General features: G+C 37.1%; 1 protein-coding gene across 2 annotated transcripts in view; it reads left to right on the top strand.

Annotated features, from left to right (window-relative positions):
• Nucleotides 1-14,337, top strand: part of KIF5B (kinesin family member 5B) — a 37,167-nt gene extending 22,830 nt beyond the window's left edge. Inside the window, exons 15-26 of one of the 2 annotated variants that reach the window (XM_040590659.1) lie at nucleotides 1,453-1,596; nucleotides 2,157-2,342; nucleotides 3,210-3,327; nucleotides 3,661-3,722; nucleotides 3,830-3,939; nucleotides 4,123-4,224; nucleotides 6,271-6,331; nucleotides 6,442-6,513; nucleotides 6,688-6,792; nucleotides 7,307-7,523; nucleotides 9,323-9,455; nucleotides 11,770-14,337. In XM_040590659.1, the coding sequence (XP_040446593.1) occupies nucleotides 1,453-1,596; nucleotides 2,157-2,342; nucleotides 3,210-3,327; nucleotides 3,661-3,722; nucleotides 3,830-3,939; nucleotides 4,123-4,224; nucleotides 6,271-6,331; nucleotides 6,442-6,513; nucleotides 6,688-6,792; nucleotides 7,307-7,523; nucleotides 9,323-9,455; nucleotides 11,770-11,776 (1,317 nt within the window). In that variant the 3' untranslated portion in view covers nucleotides 11,777-14,337. Of the gene's footprint in view, nucleotides 1-1,452; nucleotides 1,597-2,153; nucleotides 2,343-3,209; nucleotides 3,328-3,660; nucleotides 3,723-3,829; nucleotides 3,940-4,122; nucleotides 4,225-6,270; nucleotides 6,332-6,441; nucleotides 6,514-6,687; nucleotides 6,793-7,306; nucleotides 7,524-9,322; nucleotides 9,456-11,769 lie in introns of both variants that reach the window. The other variant, XM_040590658.1, reaches the window with a different exon arrangement.
• Nucleotides 14,338-17,391: the final 3,054 nt, after the last annotated feature.

The following is a 17,391-nucleotide window of genomic DNA, read 5'->3' as shown; positions in this document are numbered from 1 at the left end:
TATTTATGGCACATAAAATAACTTATCTTGATGCCTTCAAAAATAGGCAGTTTATTTTACTTTCTGAAAGTAGTAGTCCTGAACACTGAGGACATACTCCAAAAAATTACCCTGGTTGAAATACAGATGCAACATCAGTCCCAAAGAATGAATGCCAGACACCCACTTAACAGTTTCTGACTTGACTTGACCATTTTGGTAGCCAATTATTTGGCAGACTTCAATCAGTTTTAAACAATTAATAGTCTACTCACTATCCTAAAATTCTAAGTACTGGAAAGGATCAGCATGCCTGCTGGCATTGCACACAGAATATGTGATGGGCACAAGTCACATTATTCTCTGTTCTTGAAGATGAAAATTCAGTGGGTCTGGGTGTTCTAGTGAACGTGGGTTTCAATTTTCAGTTAGTAAGATTTGGCTAGATAGAACACTGGCATTAAAGCTGATGTTCACAAGATCACGAAACTTCTCTTTAAACTTAAAAGTATTCTAAGCTGAGTAAACTTTACTGATAACTTACATCACTTGAAGGTCAGCTGGAAGTCAGATGATCTCTGGTCTTCCTATCATGGGCAGCGTTTAAAATTTTGTGAAACAGGCTAGCTCAATGTGTGTGATTCTGAAGGTTTGGGTTTTTTCTGTTTTGTTTGCATTGGTTTTCATTTTATAGATAGTTATATCTAGAATCACTTGACTAATATGCATTGAGTGTCATGAATAACTTGATCCATAAGAAGGCAACAACTATTCTGAGGTGATGTAAAATGTAAGGCGTTCGGTCTGTCACAGCTAACCCGTGCAGCAACCATTCTGTGGCATCACTGGCTGAGACTTTTCTGCTGTAAAACTTCAGGCATTTTTTTAAAACTGGAGAACAAAAAGCAGACAACTTTGGAGTATGCAGGCTGCTGAGCTGCAGCCATTACCAACCACAGCAGCTCAGACTAGCTGAAAAACTGCTCTAGAGTAAGTTTAGTGCTTATGAACTCTTGGAAACGGGTGCCATTTTTTTATTTGCAAGTAGGAAAGTGTTAAAAGCTCTGCAGGCAAAGCTGAAATTCCTTTCCTTTACCAAAATATGGTGACGGGTGTTGGACTTGCTGTCCGTGTACCCCTTTCCTATAAATGCAGTTCTCTGCAATATTTAACTGTATATAACTCTGAATGCTGTTTAACAATGTTGACCTGAATTTTGTGGCAGAGTTGTAAGATTATATTTTGTGAGCTGAAGGCCTCTGTCCCCAGCATTTTACATATCTTTCAGAAGAAATGCTGTCACTCTAGGACTTCTAAATTTTTACTGATCTGGTTTTAGACATAAAAATGGGACATTTCAGTAGGTAACCACATGTTGCTATATGTAAATAAATAGTATGAAATTAGTTCTAAAAATAAGTGTGTTGGTTTTGTGTGTGTGGGTTTTTTTTAATTTAACTTCTTTTACTATAGGTCACTCTAGCCAGTATAGATGCAGAGCTTCAGAAACTTAAAGAAATGACCAACCATCAGAAGAAACGAGCAACAGAAATGATGGCCTCCTTACTAAAAGATCTTGCAGAGATAGGAATTGCAGTAGGAAATAATGATGTCAAGGTAAGGATTTTTAATGCCATGTATTGCATACATACATTGTGGCTAGGTGGAGTCAGTTTTCTTAGTATGGTAAAAATAACCACTAGAGGAAGCCTTATGTGTATTAAGCAATGGATAAGCTTATGCCCAAGTTGTTAAACTGTGACTCAATCAGGTCCCAAATAGACTTTGATTCCTCAAAGACAAGGAAAAGCAGGTATGATTTTTTTTTTTCTCAGAAGCAGTGTTTTCATTCATACTGTTAAACTGCTATATGAAGTGGTCGTAATCAACAACATAGTCTTCAAAATTTAATGCTGACCTGTAGTGCCAATCAGGAAGATACTAACATTAAAAATGGAATGAGGAACTGAAAAGATAAATCTGGAAGATCACTGTAGGACAAGAATGTGAGCAGTATTAGAAATCTATACTGAACTGTATTTCCTTCTTCAAAGGACTCATTACCTTTGTGCAGACTTCTAAATAACCAATAGGAAAACTTAAAGTTGTTCCAGCTCGCCTTTAATTCTATTTCATTGTCTGAGCTTTCTAAATGTTCATTCCATGCTTTTCAGCAGCCTGAGGGAACTGGCATGATAGATGAAGAATTCACGGTTGCAAGACTGTACATTAGTAAAATGAAATCAGAAGTAAAAACAATGGTAAAACGTTGCAAACAGTTAGAAGGCACACAAGCTGAAAGCAATAAGAAAATGGAAGAAAACGAAAAGGAGTTGGCTGCCTGCCAGCTCCGTATCTCACAGGTAAATGTTTCTTTACAGTGTATTCCTAAACGTTCTTTTGAATTCATTAACCTGCCGGGTGAAAGAAAAGTTGCAGTTTTTGACACCTAACAAAGTACATTTGTGAGTGAACAGCCACAAGACTCAGCTGTATACTCTGAGCTGTATACTCTGTATGCTCTCTTCAGTTTTGATGCTTCTGTGTAATTTTGTGACAAGATGTTAGAATTTCTGCAATATATCTGTAGCCTGATAATGCTTTTTTAGCACTTGTATTAAATAGTGGGGTCCATATGTTCTCCATCACAGGAACATTTACAAGTACAAGTCTTACAGAAGCAGTGGCTAGTGAGCACTCTGCCTACTAATGCAGCAAGATGGAAGTTGGGAAAGGTAGCAATAGCACAATAAAATTACGGTAGGCTTGCATAGCACATTAAACTTACTTGTAATGCAAGAAAGGCCATTTTAATGAGATTGTTAGAAAAGGTCAGTAACATGACTTCTAACACTTCTGAAAATTGTGATCTACATATGCAATTTAATTTTTCTATATTTTGTTTTACGTACAGATGGTCACTTGTTTTTTTGAGATGCATAGTTCAGTGCAGCCTTCTAAATACAGTAGGCCTCTCTTGCCTCTGATAGTATTTAACATTCAAAACATCTCCCAGCCAAAAATGTATTTCATTCCAATCCAGGATAAAGATGTTGTCTTACAGGCTACGTTACAGGTCTACCCGAGTAGTCATATTCTTCTTAGTTTAGTTGGCACCATTTTTGTTTTGACATCAGGTTACTTGTTTTAAAAATAAGTATAAACTGTTTATGCAGATGTAATTCTGTGATACCTAGTTCTCAAGTAAATGAATCTTTTCATTCTACAAGCATGAAGCCAAGATCAAGTCGTTGACTGAATATCTTCAGAACGTGGAACAGAAAAAGAGACAACTAGAAGAGTCTGTGGATTCCCTTAATGAAGAATTAGTTCAACTTCGAGCACAGGGTAGGAGCTGCCTCCCTACACCCCAGCCACCACGGTTTTAAGTATATAGTGCTAAACAGGGAATTGTTCTATTTAGATTGAAGGGCAGAGCTATAGAATGGCTTCTGGCTCTGAACATGTAGAATTACTCAACGGGAGCACATGTTTCAAACAGCAAACTAATATGGATAGCATTAAGTTAAAGATGATACTGATTTAATTGATGTTTGTGGTGGGAGGGGGCTCCTTCCACATTTTTAGGTGTTGGGAAGGGAAGGTGGAATTAACTCCATCTTTCCTGTGATTGCCTGTTTACCTGGTTGAAATGTGTTTTCTCCCCTCTATATCTACTAGAAAAAGTCCATGAGATGGAGAAAGAGCACTTGAATAAGGTTCAAACTGCAAATGAAGTCAAGGTAAGCTAATTTCATTGGGGTTTTTTGTTTTTTTTTTTTAAATAAACAACAACAAAGTAAAGTATGGTAACTGCTTGAAATGTAATAGATACTGTTTTTTCTAATAGCAAGCTGTGGAACAGCAAATTCAGAGCCATCGTGAGACGCATCAGAAACAAATCAGTAGCCTAAGAGATGAAGTTGATGCAAAGGAGAAACTTATCACTGAACTTCAAGAGTACGTAATTGTCATTATTTTAGTAATGCCAAATGGCTCTGGACCATGCAAGTACAGAAACACAGCATGGTGGGAAAGAAGCGGCAAGGGTTTCCTCTAGCAGTGTCTTTCTGACTTGTGTTGCTTTACTGAATGTTGTGTTTGACCGGTTCAGTTCATATAATATTTGCTTTCTGTGTTCAGCCAAAACCAGAAGATGATGCTTGAACAGGAACGTCTTAGAGTTGAACATGAGAAGTTAAAAGCGACTGATCAGGAAAAAAGTAGAAAACTGCATGAGCTTACGTAAGTGATAATGGTGCATTAAACAAATGTGTGTGGGAACACTTGCATTTTAAAAACTAATGACCTAATATGATGAAGTGGCTCTCACTGTATATGCCTGTTAGAGAGAGGTTCCAGAGCCTTCTTGAACTCGATGATTTTTTTAAACCTTTGCACTACCTTAATATTTGAAATTGGAAGTAAAATAATGTGATGGCCACAACTTTTCCTTTGTTAATGTTATGGGTTGGAAGGGTTAACTTCCCAATTTGCAGCTAAGTGTTGCATGCTTTAAGACTGGAAGAGGCTTATAACAGTTCCCTTACCTTAGGGTTTTTTGTTCTTGTGTGATTTAACGAGTTGCGTGGTTCTAACAGGCTTATTCTTGAGATTAAAGAGCTGCATACTTCATTGAGTAACTAAGTACAGTCAGTGTACTAGTGAATTAGAGACTGAAAAGTTAATGCAAAAATTAGAACTGGATTCTGCTTGCAGGTACGTATCCAAGGGTCAAGCTGAAAAACAGTTCTCAACTTGTAGAAATCAGACCTCCTGGAAATGTTTCTAGAATATCAGTAGCGACCCCTTTCTGGTATATATGAATTCATCTTTACAGAAGTTAAAACAATACTTTATACTTAAAACTTAAAAAGTGCATGCTTTTTGGCCGTGTTTAAAAACACGCAGTGGCTTTCAAGTTTTTATCATAGAATTTGAAATAATTGGAGGGACCTGACTGGTCTATACTGATATCCAATAAGCAACATTTTTTTTTCTTTTAGCCTTACTGTGAAATACGATGTTGCTTTAACTGGCTAAGATTTTAACAGTACTCTGGTCTTACTAATCCATCTTATTCTAATTTATTTATATGTCACAGTGGTTATGAAAGTTACAATAGGTTTTCTTGTCTTGTAAGATTTGATATACATACCACATTATTAATCCTTATTTCGGTTTACAAGCTTAAACTATATAAAGTATTAATCTGTTAAACACACGTGCTATATTAGAAACTTTCCGTTTCAGAAGGCTTGCAAAGGAGCATTCAGAATTAGTTTGGTATTCTGTGTCCTCCCCCAGCCTTTTTGAATCCAGTTATTATATACTATAATATATACAGTATATATTATATACTGTATGTCATAAATGTGCATGGCAAATGGCGGGCCAGAAAATGCAGGTTATTAACTTGTTTTTTATAGTTTATATATAACTTAGAGTTATATAAGATGCCCGGAACTACTTTTCCAGGTCCAGAAAATGGTTAGGATGCAGAGAAATTCTTTAGAATATTTTATTACCTCAAATGTTCAATCATTTAGTAGTGGAACTGGCCAAGTAAAGAGAGATTTCAAGAGGAAAAGCAGCTTTTTGGCTACTTAGTAGAAACACTTCATTTTCATGCAGTCCCTGGCCTTCCTGTTCCAACTTTTGAGTCATAAAAAGAAAAGCCCACATTTCTTTCCTGTATCCTGTCATCTTAGTGATTGCACTGCCTTATAATTTTGAGAGAGAACATTAGCAGTGCAGTAAACACTTTCACATTAAATTGGAAGACAGAAGCTCTGTAGGGTGATAATCGTGAGGGTATATTCCTGTGAACTGAGATTGCTGTTTATGATGCTAGCTTTGGCAAATGTGTAGAGTGGTGAAATGGTAGAACAAAATAAAGAAAAGATCCTTAATCTGCCATGTGATACCATCACAGCTAGTAGAGCTAGAACATTTGTAGGGTAAGATCTCCTGAAGTGTTCATCTTGGACTTGACTCTTAATAGTCTTTCTTTACCTATTTCAGAAACTTATAATTTATGCATGTGAACATGCTTGTTTGTATTTTTTCAATATTAAAAGTACTTCCCTCTCTTCCTCCTGCAACTCCCCCACTCCCACCCCATATGGATTTCTGAGTGTGATGTCATCTGTTGGCTACATCTGTAATTGAGGACTTCAGCTGGAAGACGTTTTTCATTTGTACCATGCAGCGTTTATCACTTTAGTCTCCTAAAACATTAAAATTTCCAATTTTGCTGCAATGTTTCAGGGTTAATTTATTCTCTTTTAGGGTTATGCAGGACAGACGGGAACAAGCAAGGCAGGACTTAAAGGGTTTGGAAGAGACTGTGGTAAGCTAAGAGTATATTCCAAAACAAATGTCAATACTTGCTGCTTTTTTTTTCCCCCTTTCAGAGTTATTTTTGTTAATTTTTTGTTTTTTAATTGTCCTTAACTGTAGGCAAAAGAACTTCAGACTCTTCACAATCTTCGGAAGCTGTTTGTTCAAGATCTGGCTACTAGAGTGAAAAAGGTAATGTGGTGCTGTAGCAAAACCTGGTGTTTCTGAGAATGCTACATAAATTTAAGTTTAGGACTAAATGAGGAACTATCTTTATGCAGTGTCATTTTTCTGGCTTGATCTTAATGCACAAGTTCAGATTTGTGCTCAGCCTTCCATTCCCTCCCCATGCCTTTGTTACTGCAGAGTGCTGAGATTGACTCGGATGATACAGGAGGCAGCGCTGCACAAAAGCAGAAGATTTCCTTCCTTGAGAATAATCTTGAACAGCTTACGAAGGTTCACAAGCAGGTACAATGAGGCTCTATTTCAAGTTCTAATTAAAAACAGGCTACTTAAGGTGCATTATTAAAGACATGACTAAATGCATGTTGGTTGTAAAATCACTGTCATAGTTAAATACTTCTACATCTTCAGTGTGTCTCGATATAAAACAATAGACTAAAGTTTTCCTGTGAAGTAAATTAGTAACTGTTTTAGGTATGTAGGGCATGTAATGGAACAGCTGCATTTAAATTGAAGAAGGTCCAAGTTAGTGTTTAGGGTTAGAATTCAGTTTAGAGGATGCTTGCCTGGTTTTGACTGAAGAAGTATGTAGACCAAGTGCTTATGTTGAGTAGCATGTTCTTCCACATGACTGACTTTCAAATTACAGTCTTACTGATGAACTATTAGATTTGCTAAAAGCTTAAGCAAAGATAATATAGTAGCCCTACTGTTTTGCCTGTGTAGGGGCAGGAGGGTGTTTTGTTAGCTCTCCCTGTGAAGAGAACTACCAAGAAAATAATTGTTTCTGGGTTTGTAGCTGGTACGTGATAATGCAGATCTTCGCTGTGAACTTCCTAAACTGGAGAAGCGACTTAGAGCTACAGCTGAAAGAGTCAAAGCTTTGGAGTCTGCGCTGAAGGAAGCCAAAGAAAATGCTTCTCGTGATCGCAAACGGTATCAGCAGGAAGTAGATCGTATAAAGGAAGCAGTAAGATCCAAGAATATGGCCAGAAGAGGACATTCTGCACAAATTGGTTAGTAAAGAATCCCTTGCCCCCTAAAGCATTGTCTGTCTCCTGATATTTTTGATCTTTGTGCATGTGTGCATTTTTCAATCCTAGTTGGAACTGCATGCGTGAACTTGATGTATTTTCTACCATGAGTTATATTTTGGTTTATAGACTGTAATTGTGTGTGTGGTGGTGCGTGGTTGTTTGGGGTGTTTTTTATTTATTTTAAAAGGTTCTTTTCCTGGTAGCTGGATTTTTGTACACGCCGGAAAAGGCTTACCATCCTAGAATTCTAGCCTGAATGTGTATTCCATTTCCTAGAACAAAACAGTACAATGATTGCGAGTCTTAAGTCTGTAACGTCACTCCAGTTCCTAAGACTAAGTAGATATTCCAAAGCAAGGAGACAGATTTAAGCCATCACCTACAACAACAACAACAAAATCATCTTGCTGTCTCTTGATCTTGTGGGGAAGAGGGGCAAACAGAAACCCACAACTAACATCCTAAGATCCCTAATTACCTCTTCAGTTCTTTGTTCCAAAACATACAGAACTCCATAGCCCTGCCTAGGGAAAAAGAATGGAAAAACTGGAAATTTGCAGTAGGTGGGATTGCTTCTTGCTGTGTGGTGGGAAGACAGTGTTATTCCCTTGGTCCTCCACCTGCCATTATCCTTTCAAGTGCTGAGGGCCTAGAGGATGTGTGACCTGTGGAGGACTTAACTGTGCCTATTGCATAGTTACTTCTTAATCAGTAATCAATACACTTCTGCTAAATGCTAATGAAACTAAAATAAGCATTGCAGTTGAATTTTGCTCATATTCTGTAGGTCTGCAAAGAGCTGTTGCAGAATAAAGTTACACATTTTTTTTCTTGGTCACTTCGAGTGGCAGCTTGAAGACAGGTGCTTTCCTGTCGTACCTTTTCTCTCACGTGATCTCAAAGAAGACAAACAATATTCTAGTGAGCTTACCACAGGTATAAAACCTCTTGCACTTAAATGTCTAGATGAGCCTACTCATGTCTTACTGGAGATCGGCTTCCTGTGAGGCAGAAACTGAGACGCGTTTCTCTGATGCAGTTGCTATCTGTAGGTACTTTATATCCACTCTTACCTGCTGAAACTTTAAATGCTTGTTTACTGTTACAGAACTTTGTAAAGTCATACTGTTGGACATGTCCTGTTACAAGCTAGTGCAAAACTGATTGAAAGTACAGTTTATCAAAGTGCATGCAACCTGTGAATTACCTGTCAAAACTACTGTTTTTTGAATTCAGTAACAGAGCAAGTTTTATTTCTGTGTGGTGGTAAGAAACTGATAAAACAGTGTTATCTGTGGAGTAATAGGTATGCAGAACCACTTTGCAGAGCAGAGTAACTAGGGGCTTATCAATCAAGTAGATGTAGGAAATACAGCAGGGTATAATGATTCCTTAGAGAAACACAACCCTTGTGGAACTTTGTCTAGCGACGTGTCTTATTGGAGTTCATGTAGCCAAGAAATGGGATGCTTAGAGGGAAGTACATTAGGTGGGACAGATAATGATTATCTTCACATGTATTATCAAAAGCTTTGCTAGCTTTAATTCTAATAGGGATGATAAAAGCATAACCTTGTCTATTTTTCAGGGTGTTTTATAGTTGACACTTACCTGTTGGATCTCGGAATACCATCTCCTAAACTTCTTTTCTTATTCAAAGTGCATTCAATCTTGATTATTACATTTGGGCTACTGTAACATAAAGCATTAGCAAATTTGAATAATCAAAGGTAAAATTGTGATGTATATATTTGTAAAGCATGTTTCTTTTCCTGCAGCTAAGCCTATCCGTCCTGGCCAGCACCCAGCAGCTTCTCCAACTCATCCAAATGCAATTCGTGGTGGTGGTGTGTTCACTCAAAACAGCCAGCCGGTTGCAGTACGTGGAGGTGGAGGACGGCAAGACAAAGTGTAAGTTTGTCTTGTAAGAGTATTATTTTTTTTTTTTAAAGGTGTGATTAAACAGCTTTGTATTAATTTGGTTACAGTTCATTCTGTGGCATAAAATCACTGGAATAAATCTGACTCTTTTACAGAATTTTATAGTTAGAGGAACAGTACTACCTGTACATCTGACTAAGGCTGCTGCTGGTTTTGTTGTAACAACTAGTGTTTGCTCTGAAATGGTAGTTCTGGAGTTGTGCTGGAGTAGAACAAAATGTGAAAACAATCGGTTGGAGGTAGTTCCCAGTCACAGCCAATAGCTACTGTTTGGGAAAGGAGTGGACAGTTTAAATTCTTTTAAAATATGGTGTTCTTCAGAAAAGATTTGGTAATGAAACAAAAAATGAACCTGTTCTTATGTGTTGTTTACTTGCCGTTCTTACTACGTTTGCACACTGCTTCATGTATCAGTAATTTTAAAGTATTTAATGGAAAAATTAATGTCTTCATCAGGTAAAATTAAAATGTTAGCCTGCCTTAAATACAGTTACAGTAATTGAAATAATATGTCCACTTACTTGAACATGTCTCTAATCTCCTAATTGGTTACAGATATATGGTACTTAAGTTGCTCACAGAATCACATCTCTCTAATTAAAAAGTCTGTGTTGTAGTTGGTCTGTTCGTCACCTAATAATAATGCTTTGCTGCATTCTCAGTTGTAGTCTTCACTTTTGAGTGTTGGTATAAATGTCTTCTAGGCATTCCTTTAGCTAAGGTTATCAGCATCTTCAGTTTGAAAATACTCTTAAAATGATTGTGTGGTGCTTGAATCCTGGGCCCTTTTTCTCTGAAGGGCTCCAGAGCAGCTTACATCAATCTTGTTTCCATTTGTTTCTTTTTATTAGCTGACTGACTTTTCAAAACTTTCTCTCCAATTTAGAGAAAATCAGGCTGTAGTACTGGTTAGGGTACCTGGTTCTGTTCAGTAGTGTCTCTTAGTAAATAAGAGGTTGAAGTGAAGGTACTTTAACTTTGAATAACATTTGCCTTGAATGACTAAGAAGCTGGCAATTCATGGATTCTTGATTATGTTAGTATGGTGAAATTAATCTTCAGATAGCTACTTTGACCACAAAGGTGGCAGTCTAGCTCAGCTGTCCAATGTAGAGACGTTTCAAGGTATGATTGACTCAATTTATTGTAGATGCCTACTGTAGCATGACTTTGCACATGCTATGATGCTGCCTGGAATTCTAACTGAAGAGAGACTATTTAATCTTATACTTCTTTAGGAGTATTTGTAATAGTTGGTATAATCAGGAATAAATCACTAAATTTTGAGCTTGCACCTTGCTTTGGAGAAAAGCTTTCACTGTTGGTCCTGGGGAGTTCAAATAGGAGACTTAGCACTTTGACTTTTGGACTATATGTAGATAAATCATGAAGGAGTGGAAAATTGCTAAGTGCTGGCTAAACACTTTTTTAACAATCAAACCAAGAAACTCCCACATAATATGCTTACAGAGTCCCTTAAGCATTTGTAAAGCTTTTGTGCAATTCTAATGTCAGCATGTTACCTGTTGCTGTAGAACCAAGCAGAGTTTAACGCTTAAAGGCAGGAGAGTGGCTGAAATTTATTTCAACTTTCCGATCTTATTTTTGGAAGAACATGTCCCTTATGGAAGTAAAGGAACAAAACTTTTTACAACTTTATTTTACTATTAAATATAAATCTGTGAATGCTCAGGTAGCCGGTATCATTTAAACTTTTGTTACAATAGGAATCTGATGTAGTGTTTTACATTTGACGACCACCATTTAACAAATTATTCTGGAAACATTAAAGAAATACAGAGGTGGTAAATTGTTATTTCTTTCTGCAAATCAAACTTTTTTTAGGATAATTAATGCCAAACGATCTCTTAATTCCCATTTCATCTTCCCAAAACAGCAAGGCAAAATTTTGCAGCAGCTGATGGGGGTTATCCAGACAATTCTCAGTGGTCTGGAAAAGTAACAACAGTCATGGGAAACGAAGTTGGGTTATAATTGCTTTGTCTTTGTAATGTTTACTTTGTTAAGGCAACCGAGATTGGATACCCAGTCAGTTTATGATGCTGTAACGTTGATGGTAACAGTTACCAGCTGTTGTGTTATGTTTGTGTAGTTTCTTATTCTGGAGTAGATGTTTTATTAGCACTTGCCTCAGTAGTCTTAAGAATTGGACTCTTAAAGGGTATGTAAATGGTGAATACAGTCCACTGTAAACGTTAATAACTTGGTCTTTTTGGCTTATGAGGTACAAGCACTTAACTCTTGTTGTTCTTCTCATTTACAGTTGCTGAAAAGTAAATGCAGCGTGAGGAGGATTGGATATCGTGTAGAGGGAGTCATTCCATGACGAAATCTCTCCCTTTGGGGACTGTAGGATTATTTTTTGAAAATGTATAAATTATACCTGGCCTGTACAGCTCTTCCCCCTTCTACAAGTTCTGCTAACTGATTCCCAAAAAAACCAAAAGAGTGCAATTTTGGTGTCTTGAAAAATGACATGTTACTTAAAGTGTAGCTCTGCTCATTACACAGTTTGTCTTTCATGTCTTAAATTTAGTCCGCACTGTGCCAAGCTGAATGTACGTTGAGAAAATCTTAGTTCAAATTTTCTAGCTTAATTTGTGTACATCTTACTGTCTTAGGGAATGTGCAACAGTGTTTAAGTATACTTTCGTTTTTATCACTTCACACTACATGTCCCACTGAGTTAGAATGGCACTCTGCTCTACAGTTTTCTTTTGGAATGCTACATTAGAGCATTGGAACTAAATTTATTTGTACAGTGTAAGAATACTGAAGTGTGCTTATGACAGCTGCCATAAGGCACTGCAATTGCTACACCACAGAACTAAAGAGTTCAATATGAACAAGGCTGTTTAACTGTTATCTGATTAAATGCCCGTTTATCGGGTAATTTAGAATTAAATATTGTACAGTAATAAGAGTAAACTTAAGTTTACAAAAAATACTTTGGCAATGGATTATCCCATCTGTCCTGTTCCTGATTCTACACACAGTACAGTCTGGTGGAGTGAAAACATTCTGCTTCATTCTGATGAGCCTGTCTATCCATTTGTCTGTATCTGTGATGGTTCACTCTCGCTATTTTATAATAGTGAAGTGAGCACGATCTAAAATTTAACTTTATATTCCACTACATATACAGTACTGGAATCTTTGTCTAAAATTTTAACTAATTAAAATTTTTTTCAGCAACTGGTCAATGAATTCGGATACAGTAATAAAAGATACAACTTTTTAAAACTGGTGTATCTGGAAATCCCAGAGACGTGTTTAAAAATAAAAAATAAAGTGCTACCCTGAATTGTATTTGTAATCCATTTGTAAGTAGGTATATGAAATGTCCGAAGTAGTAGTTGTTGACTATTTTTCTTCTCTTTGCAATAAAGTCCTGTAAAGTGGCTAACAATGAAACATGGGGTTTCTTTGGTTTTGAGTTTCAGTACTACCACTGAGCTGAATCTGGGTTTTTAAATTTTATAGTATTAATTTGCCTAACTTATTCATAGGGTTTAGCCACTATAATTTTTAGAACAGCCACCTTCTGGATAGAAATTAGTTACCAGGTCTTCAAGAGAGAAGGAACTTAATACTACTGAAAGAATTCAGCGAGCTTTCCATATGCAGTTGGTACCACTTTGTGTGCTGGCTTGATGATTTTTTTTTTTTTTCTGGGTATTCATCAGTTATTGTGGAAACAGTAGAGACCCAATGGCTGTTCAGACAGCAGATCACTTTCAACTTTTATAAATAGACAAAATATTTATATTATGATGGAGTGTAGTCAGATTTTAGACCTTGAACCACTTTTTTCTATATCTACAGTAGTCTGAATTTTTAATAGTTTGATTTTTAAAGGTTGAGTGTATCAGGCAAAAATCTCACTATTTTGGAGTTTTCAGCTTTTAAGACTCTTCTGTTCATTAAGGCTGCCAAACACTCCAAACTTGCAGTTGTTTTACAGCATGATTAAAGAGAGCATACTGAGGAAAGAAAAATTAAGGAACAGCAAACTTCGAATGGATTTTCTCATAATGGAAGCAGCACTGTCCATTATCTTTCTCAACATTAACTACAGGTTTTCAGACCTTCATTTGTTAATATGCAATCATAAAAATAAAAAACCCCACTTTCATTAAAATGCATTCAAATGAAGCAGGATTTTTTTCTCATGCCTGTGAATGGGGGTTTTGTTCCTGTAGGTAATTATCATAGGTTTTGGTGCTGAAAATTGCTGTGTTTATAAAAAAAAAAAAAAAAGTAACTAGCCTATAGCTCAGTGTACATCACCTTTTTATATTTAAACTTTTTTTTTTATTTTAAACCTTTTTTGAAGTTTACCAAGACCTGCCTCTTAAAATGTAAAAAAAAGACACAAAAAAAAAAAAAAAACCCACCAATTTTTTTGCTTTCTGGTTTGGCTGTCGTAGGTCAGCCGGTCAGGACAATTATTGTTTTTTGTAAATTAAAAGACTCAGTCTATACGGGGAATGTTCAACACTGCTGTTTCAACTTGCAGTCTTTGAATGGTTCTTTTATGTTCCTCTAGATCATATTTTTAAAAAGATGGTTTAGGATAGGAACACGGTGAAATAGTATTTATTTCTGGTGAACAACTAAATTATTTACATAACTTAAATGCTGACTCACTACTGTGTGTAACTAAATTTGACATGAGGACAAGTCTACCTGTGGAACACGATTTAACTTCAGTACACTTAAGATGCATTAAAACAATTGGTTTGGGGAAGACGCCATATAGTTTTAACTTACCTGCATGCTGTAAATGTATTTGTGTTTAAATAAAGAGAAGAAAAATCTTTGAACTTCATGCATTTATTCAGTCTCTACACCTGTTTGTTAAAGTGTCTTTGTATAATACTTCTCACTTGATAGGTTTCATACCCAGCTATCTCTGTAAACAGTGATCTCCTGATGTCTGTAACCTCTTATTCCAGTGTTTGTTAATACAAGTAAGCTTTCCCACACACAAATATAAATAAGTCTTAGTTTTCAAAAGACTGTTCACTATAGAAAAGACACACAAACAAAAAACCCCAAACCAAACAAAAGAACAAAAAAAACCCAACAGCTGATGCCTGTGGAAATGTTCAAAAGTTTATTACAGTCATGGTATATTGGAATTTGAACCTCTTCAAATTAACTGGGGGATTACATACGCTCATGTAGTTCATAAAAATGCCAACATAACAGCCATTTTTAATGGCTTCTATTGGTTGTGTATGGGTTTTTTTCTAAACATCAACTTCCACCCTATCTAACTTGGATACAGTAAGAGACATACCCTTGGCATAGGGTATGGGGACAGTCACTCTTTTAAAGGAGAGATTTCTTTTGCTCAAAGCAGCTGTTTTGCTTCCAGAACACTTATCTCTGTCTTAGCATTCAGCTGCTCTTCAACAGACAGGCCTGTAGAACAAACCCCAAACCCTCACCAATACACCCAGCTCTCCTTAAGCCATGTTTACGTGTTACTTCTTAGCTGTGATTGGGAGTTAGATACGTAAGATTATTAGTACATCCTTTTCATCGAGGGTTTTGGTATTGGTTGGTGTGGGTTTTTTAAATGGTTGCATTTTAGAGTAAGCTGAAGTCAGGTTACAGACAGCTGTGCTTGCTTCTTTCCAGGAGCAGAAGGAAATTAAAGAACTGGAGGAGATTTGCCTTAATTCAGGTGTACTGGCAACCAAGGAAGTATAGATGCATTTAAATTCCATGCTTGTTCTTTGAAATGAAAAGCGTAGAAGCTGATCGGGGTTTGGGCACGTGATGTGTATTTGCATTTGGTTCCTGAGCAACTTAAAAGTCCAATTTCAAAGATTTTTCTGAGATGACAATGCATTTACCTGTTTTGGGATGCACAAAGAATGGGTCAGAGATGCCAGATATATGAGTTGCCTAGAAAATCAGTCAAGTGTGATGATTCCTCTCAGTAGTCTTCTCTAGATGTGTCAGCTTGGGCTTTCCTGAGTATGGTGTCAGTTGTCCGTATGGTGATGCTCAAAGTTCTCCCTTTTATCCACATGCTTGGACAGTTGTCTTTGGAATCCATGTGAACTTGTCTTGGTTTCAGTTGAAAAGGAATTCCCATGGCTTATCATGAGCCTTCTTTTTTTTGTTTTTTTTTCACTTGGCTTCTGCTGATTTGATGGCTCCTCATTCTTGTTTGAGAGAGACTAATCCCTTTCCAACATGTCTGTGCCACCTGGACTTTTGTAGACCTCTTTTTTTTTTTTTTTTTTTTTTTCAGGACTCATTTTCCTTTCCAGTAATCTGTAACAGTTGTTTCTACTTTTCCTGAGTTCTATTGTACTGGTGTTTTTTAAGGAGCAATCTAGTTGTTTGAGGCTGCAATCATCTTCTGGATAATTTTCTCAGAAAAAAATTTAGCTAAATTTATAGAGTTTTGATATATAAATATATATTCAAAAGGCATAAAGGAGGTCTAGATTTAAGTCTGCCAGTAGTTATATGAAAGAAAAGATCTCAGGAGGGAGAAATGGCATCTGTAAAACTGCTCAATAATGAGCTAATCTGATATAAAATATTTCATAATGTATCCTATTAATGAAAGATGTCTCAGTCACACTAGTGAAATGCTCATTCTTTAATATATCTGTATCTCTGCTAGGGGATGACTAAAACCCTTTTAATTGCAGACAAGGACTAAGGGATGCTCAAAAAGGAAAGTAAATTTCACGCTGAAGTTTCTTACGAGCAATGGCATGACCTGAAATTACTTCTGAAATGAAGAAAAAATATTATTACATCTCTGAAAAGGAAAAACGGCAGTTACCTGAAGTAATGACCCACAAACTGCTAAGGAATTCATTGACAGAACAAGATTGTTCTTGTCCTGGTTTTGGCTGGGATAGTTATTTTTTTCTGTTCAGTAGCTAGTACAGTGCTGTGTTTTGGATTTGGTGTGAGAGCAATGCTGATAGCGCACTGATGTTTTCAGTTGTTGCTGGGTAGTGTTTGTACTGTCAAGGACTTCTCAGTTCCTCGGGCCCTGCCAGCGAGAGGGCTGGAGGGGCACAAGAACTGGGAAGGGACACGACCAGGGCAGGTGACCCAAACTAGCCAAGGGGATATTCCATACCATAGGATGTCATGCTGCGTACATAAACTGGGGGGAGCTGGCAGGGCCAGCCGGCTGCTGCTCAGGGACTGGCTGGGCATCTGCCACTGTGTGGTGAGCAGTTGTACTGTGCATCACTTCGGGGTTTTTTTCCTCCTTCCCTTTGGATTTTATTCCTCCCTTCTTCTCTCTCATTTTTTTCTTTTTTAAGTTTTATATTATTTCAATTATTTTATTGTTCTTATCTCAACCCTCGAGTTTCACCTTTTTCCCCAATTCTCCTCCCCATCCTGCCGGGGGAGTGAGTGAGCTGCTGTGTGCTACTTAGTTGCTGAGTGGGGTTAAACCATGACAGTTCTGTTGGCTGGCTGGGGGTGGCTTCCCTCTCGAATGGACTGGGAATTCGCAACACCAATTTAGGAAGTGTCAAAATGCATCACTATAGTTAACGTGCTATGTGCAAAATGCCAATATGTAGCATAACCTCACTAAATGACACAGAAAACACGTCTGGAAGATGATTAATGAAGGCTGATGGGTATGTCAGAATTTCTGCCTGTGGAGTTCTGAGCTGATGAATCTTCCTGAACTGTTCATCTTTTTATCTTTAACCAATCCTTGCTGGGGGGAATGACAAGTGCAGTGAGACTGGGCAGGGAGAGTGATTTGATCTGCCAACTCCTTCTTGTGTTTCATTATGGAAGTTGAAGGTGCAGAAGATATCGGTCAGCTAGGCTATCCAGCGTAACTGGGAGAAGAGTTACCTGAAGAAGAAAAATATAA

Source organism: Falco naumanni, chromosome 4 (assembly GCF_017639655.2).
Source record: "Falco naumanni isolate bFalNau1 chromosome 4, bFalNau1.pat, whole genome shotgun sequence".
Classification (NCBI taxonomy): domain Eukaryota; kingdom Metazoa; phylum Chordata; class Aves; order Falconiformes; family Falconidae; genus Falco; species Falco naumanni.
Note: the sequence above shows the minus strand (reverse complement) of the source record. Positions and strands in the feature narration are given on the sequence as shown.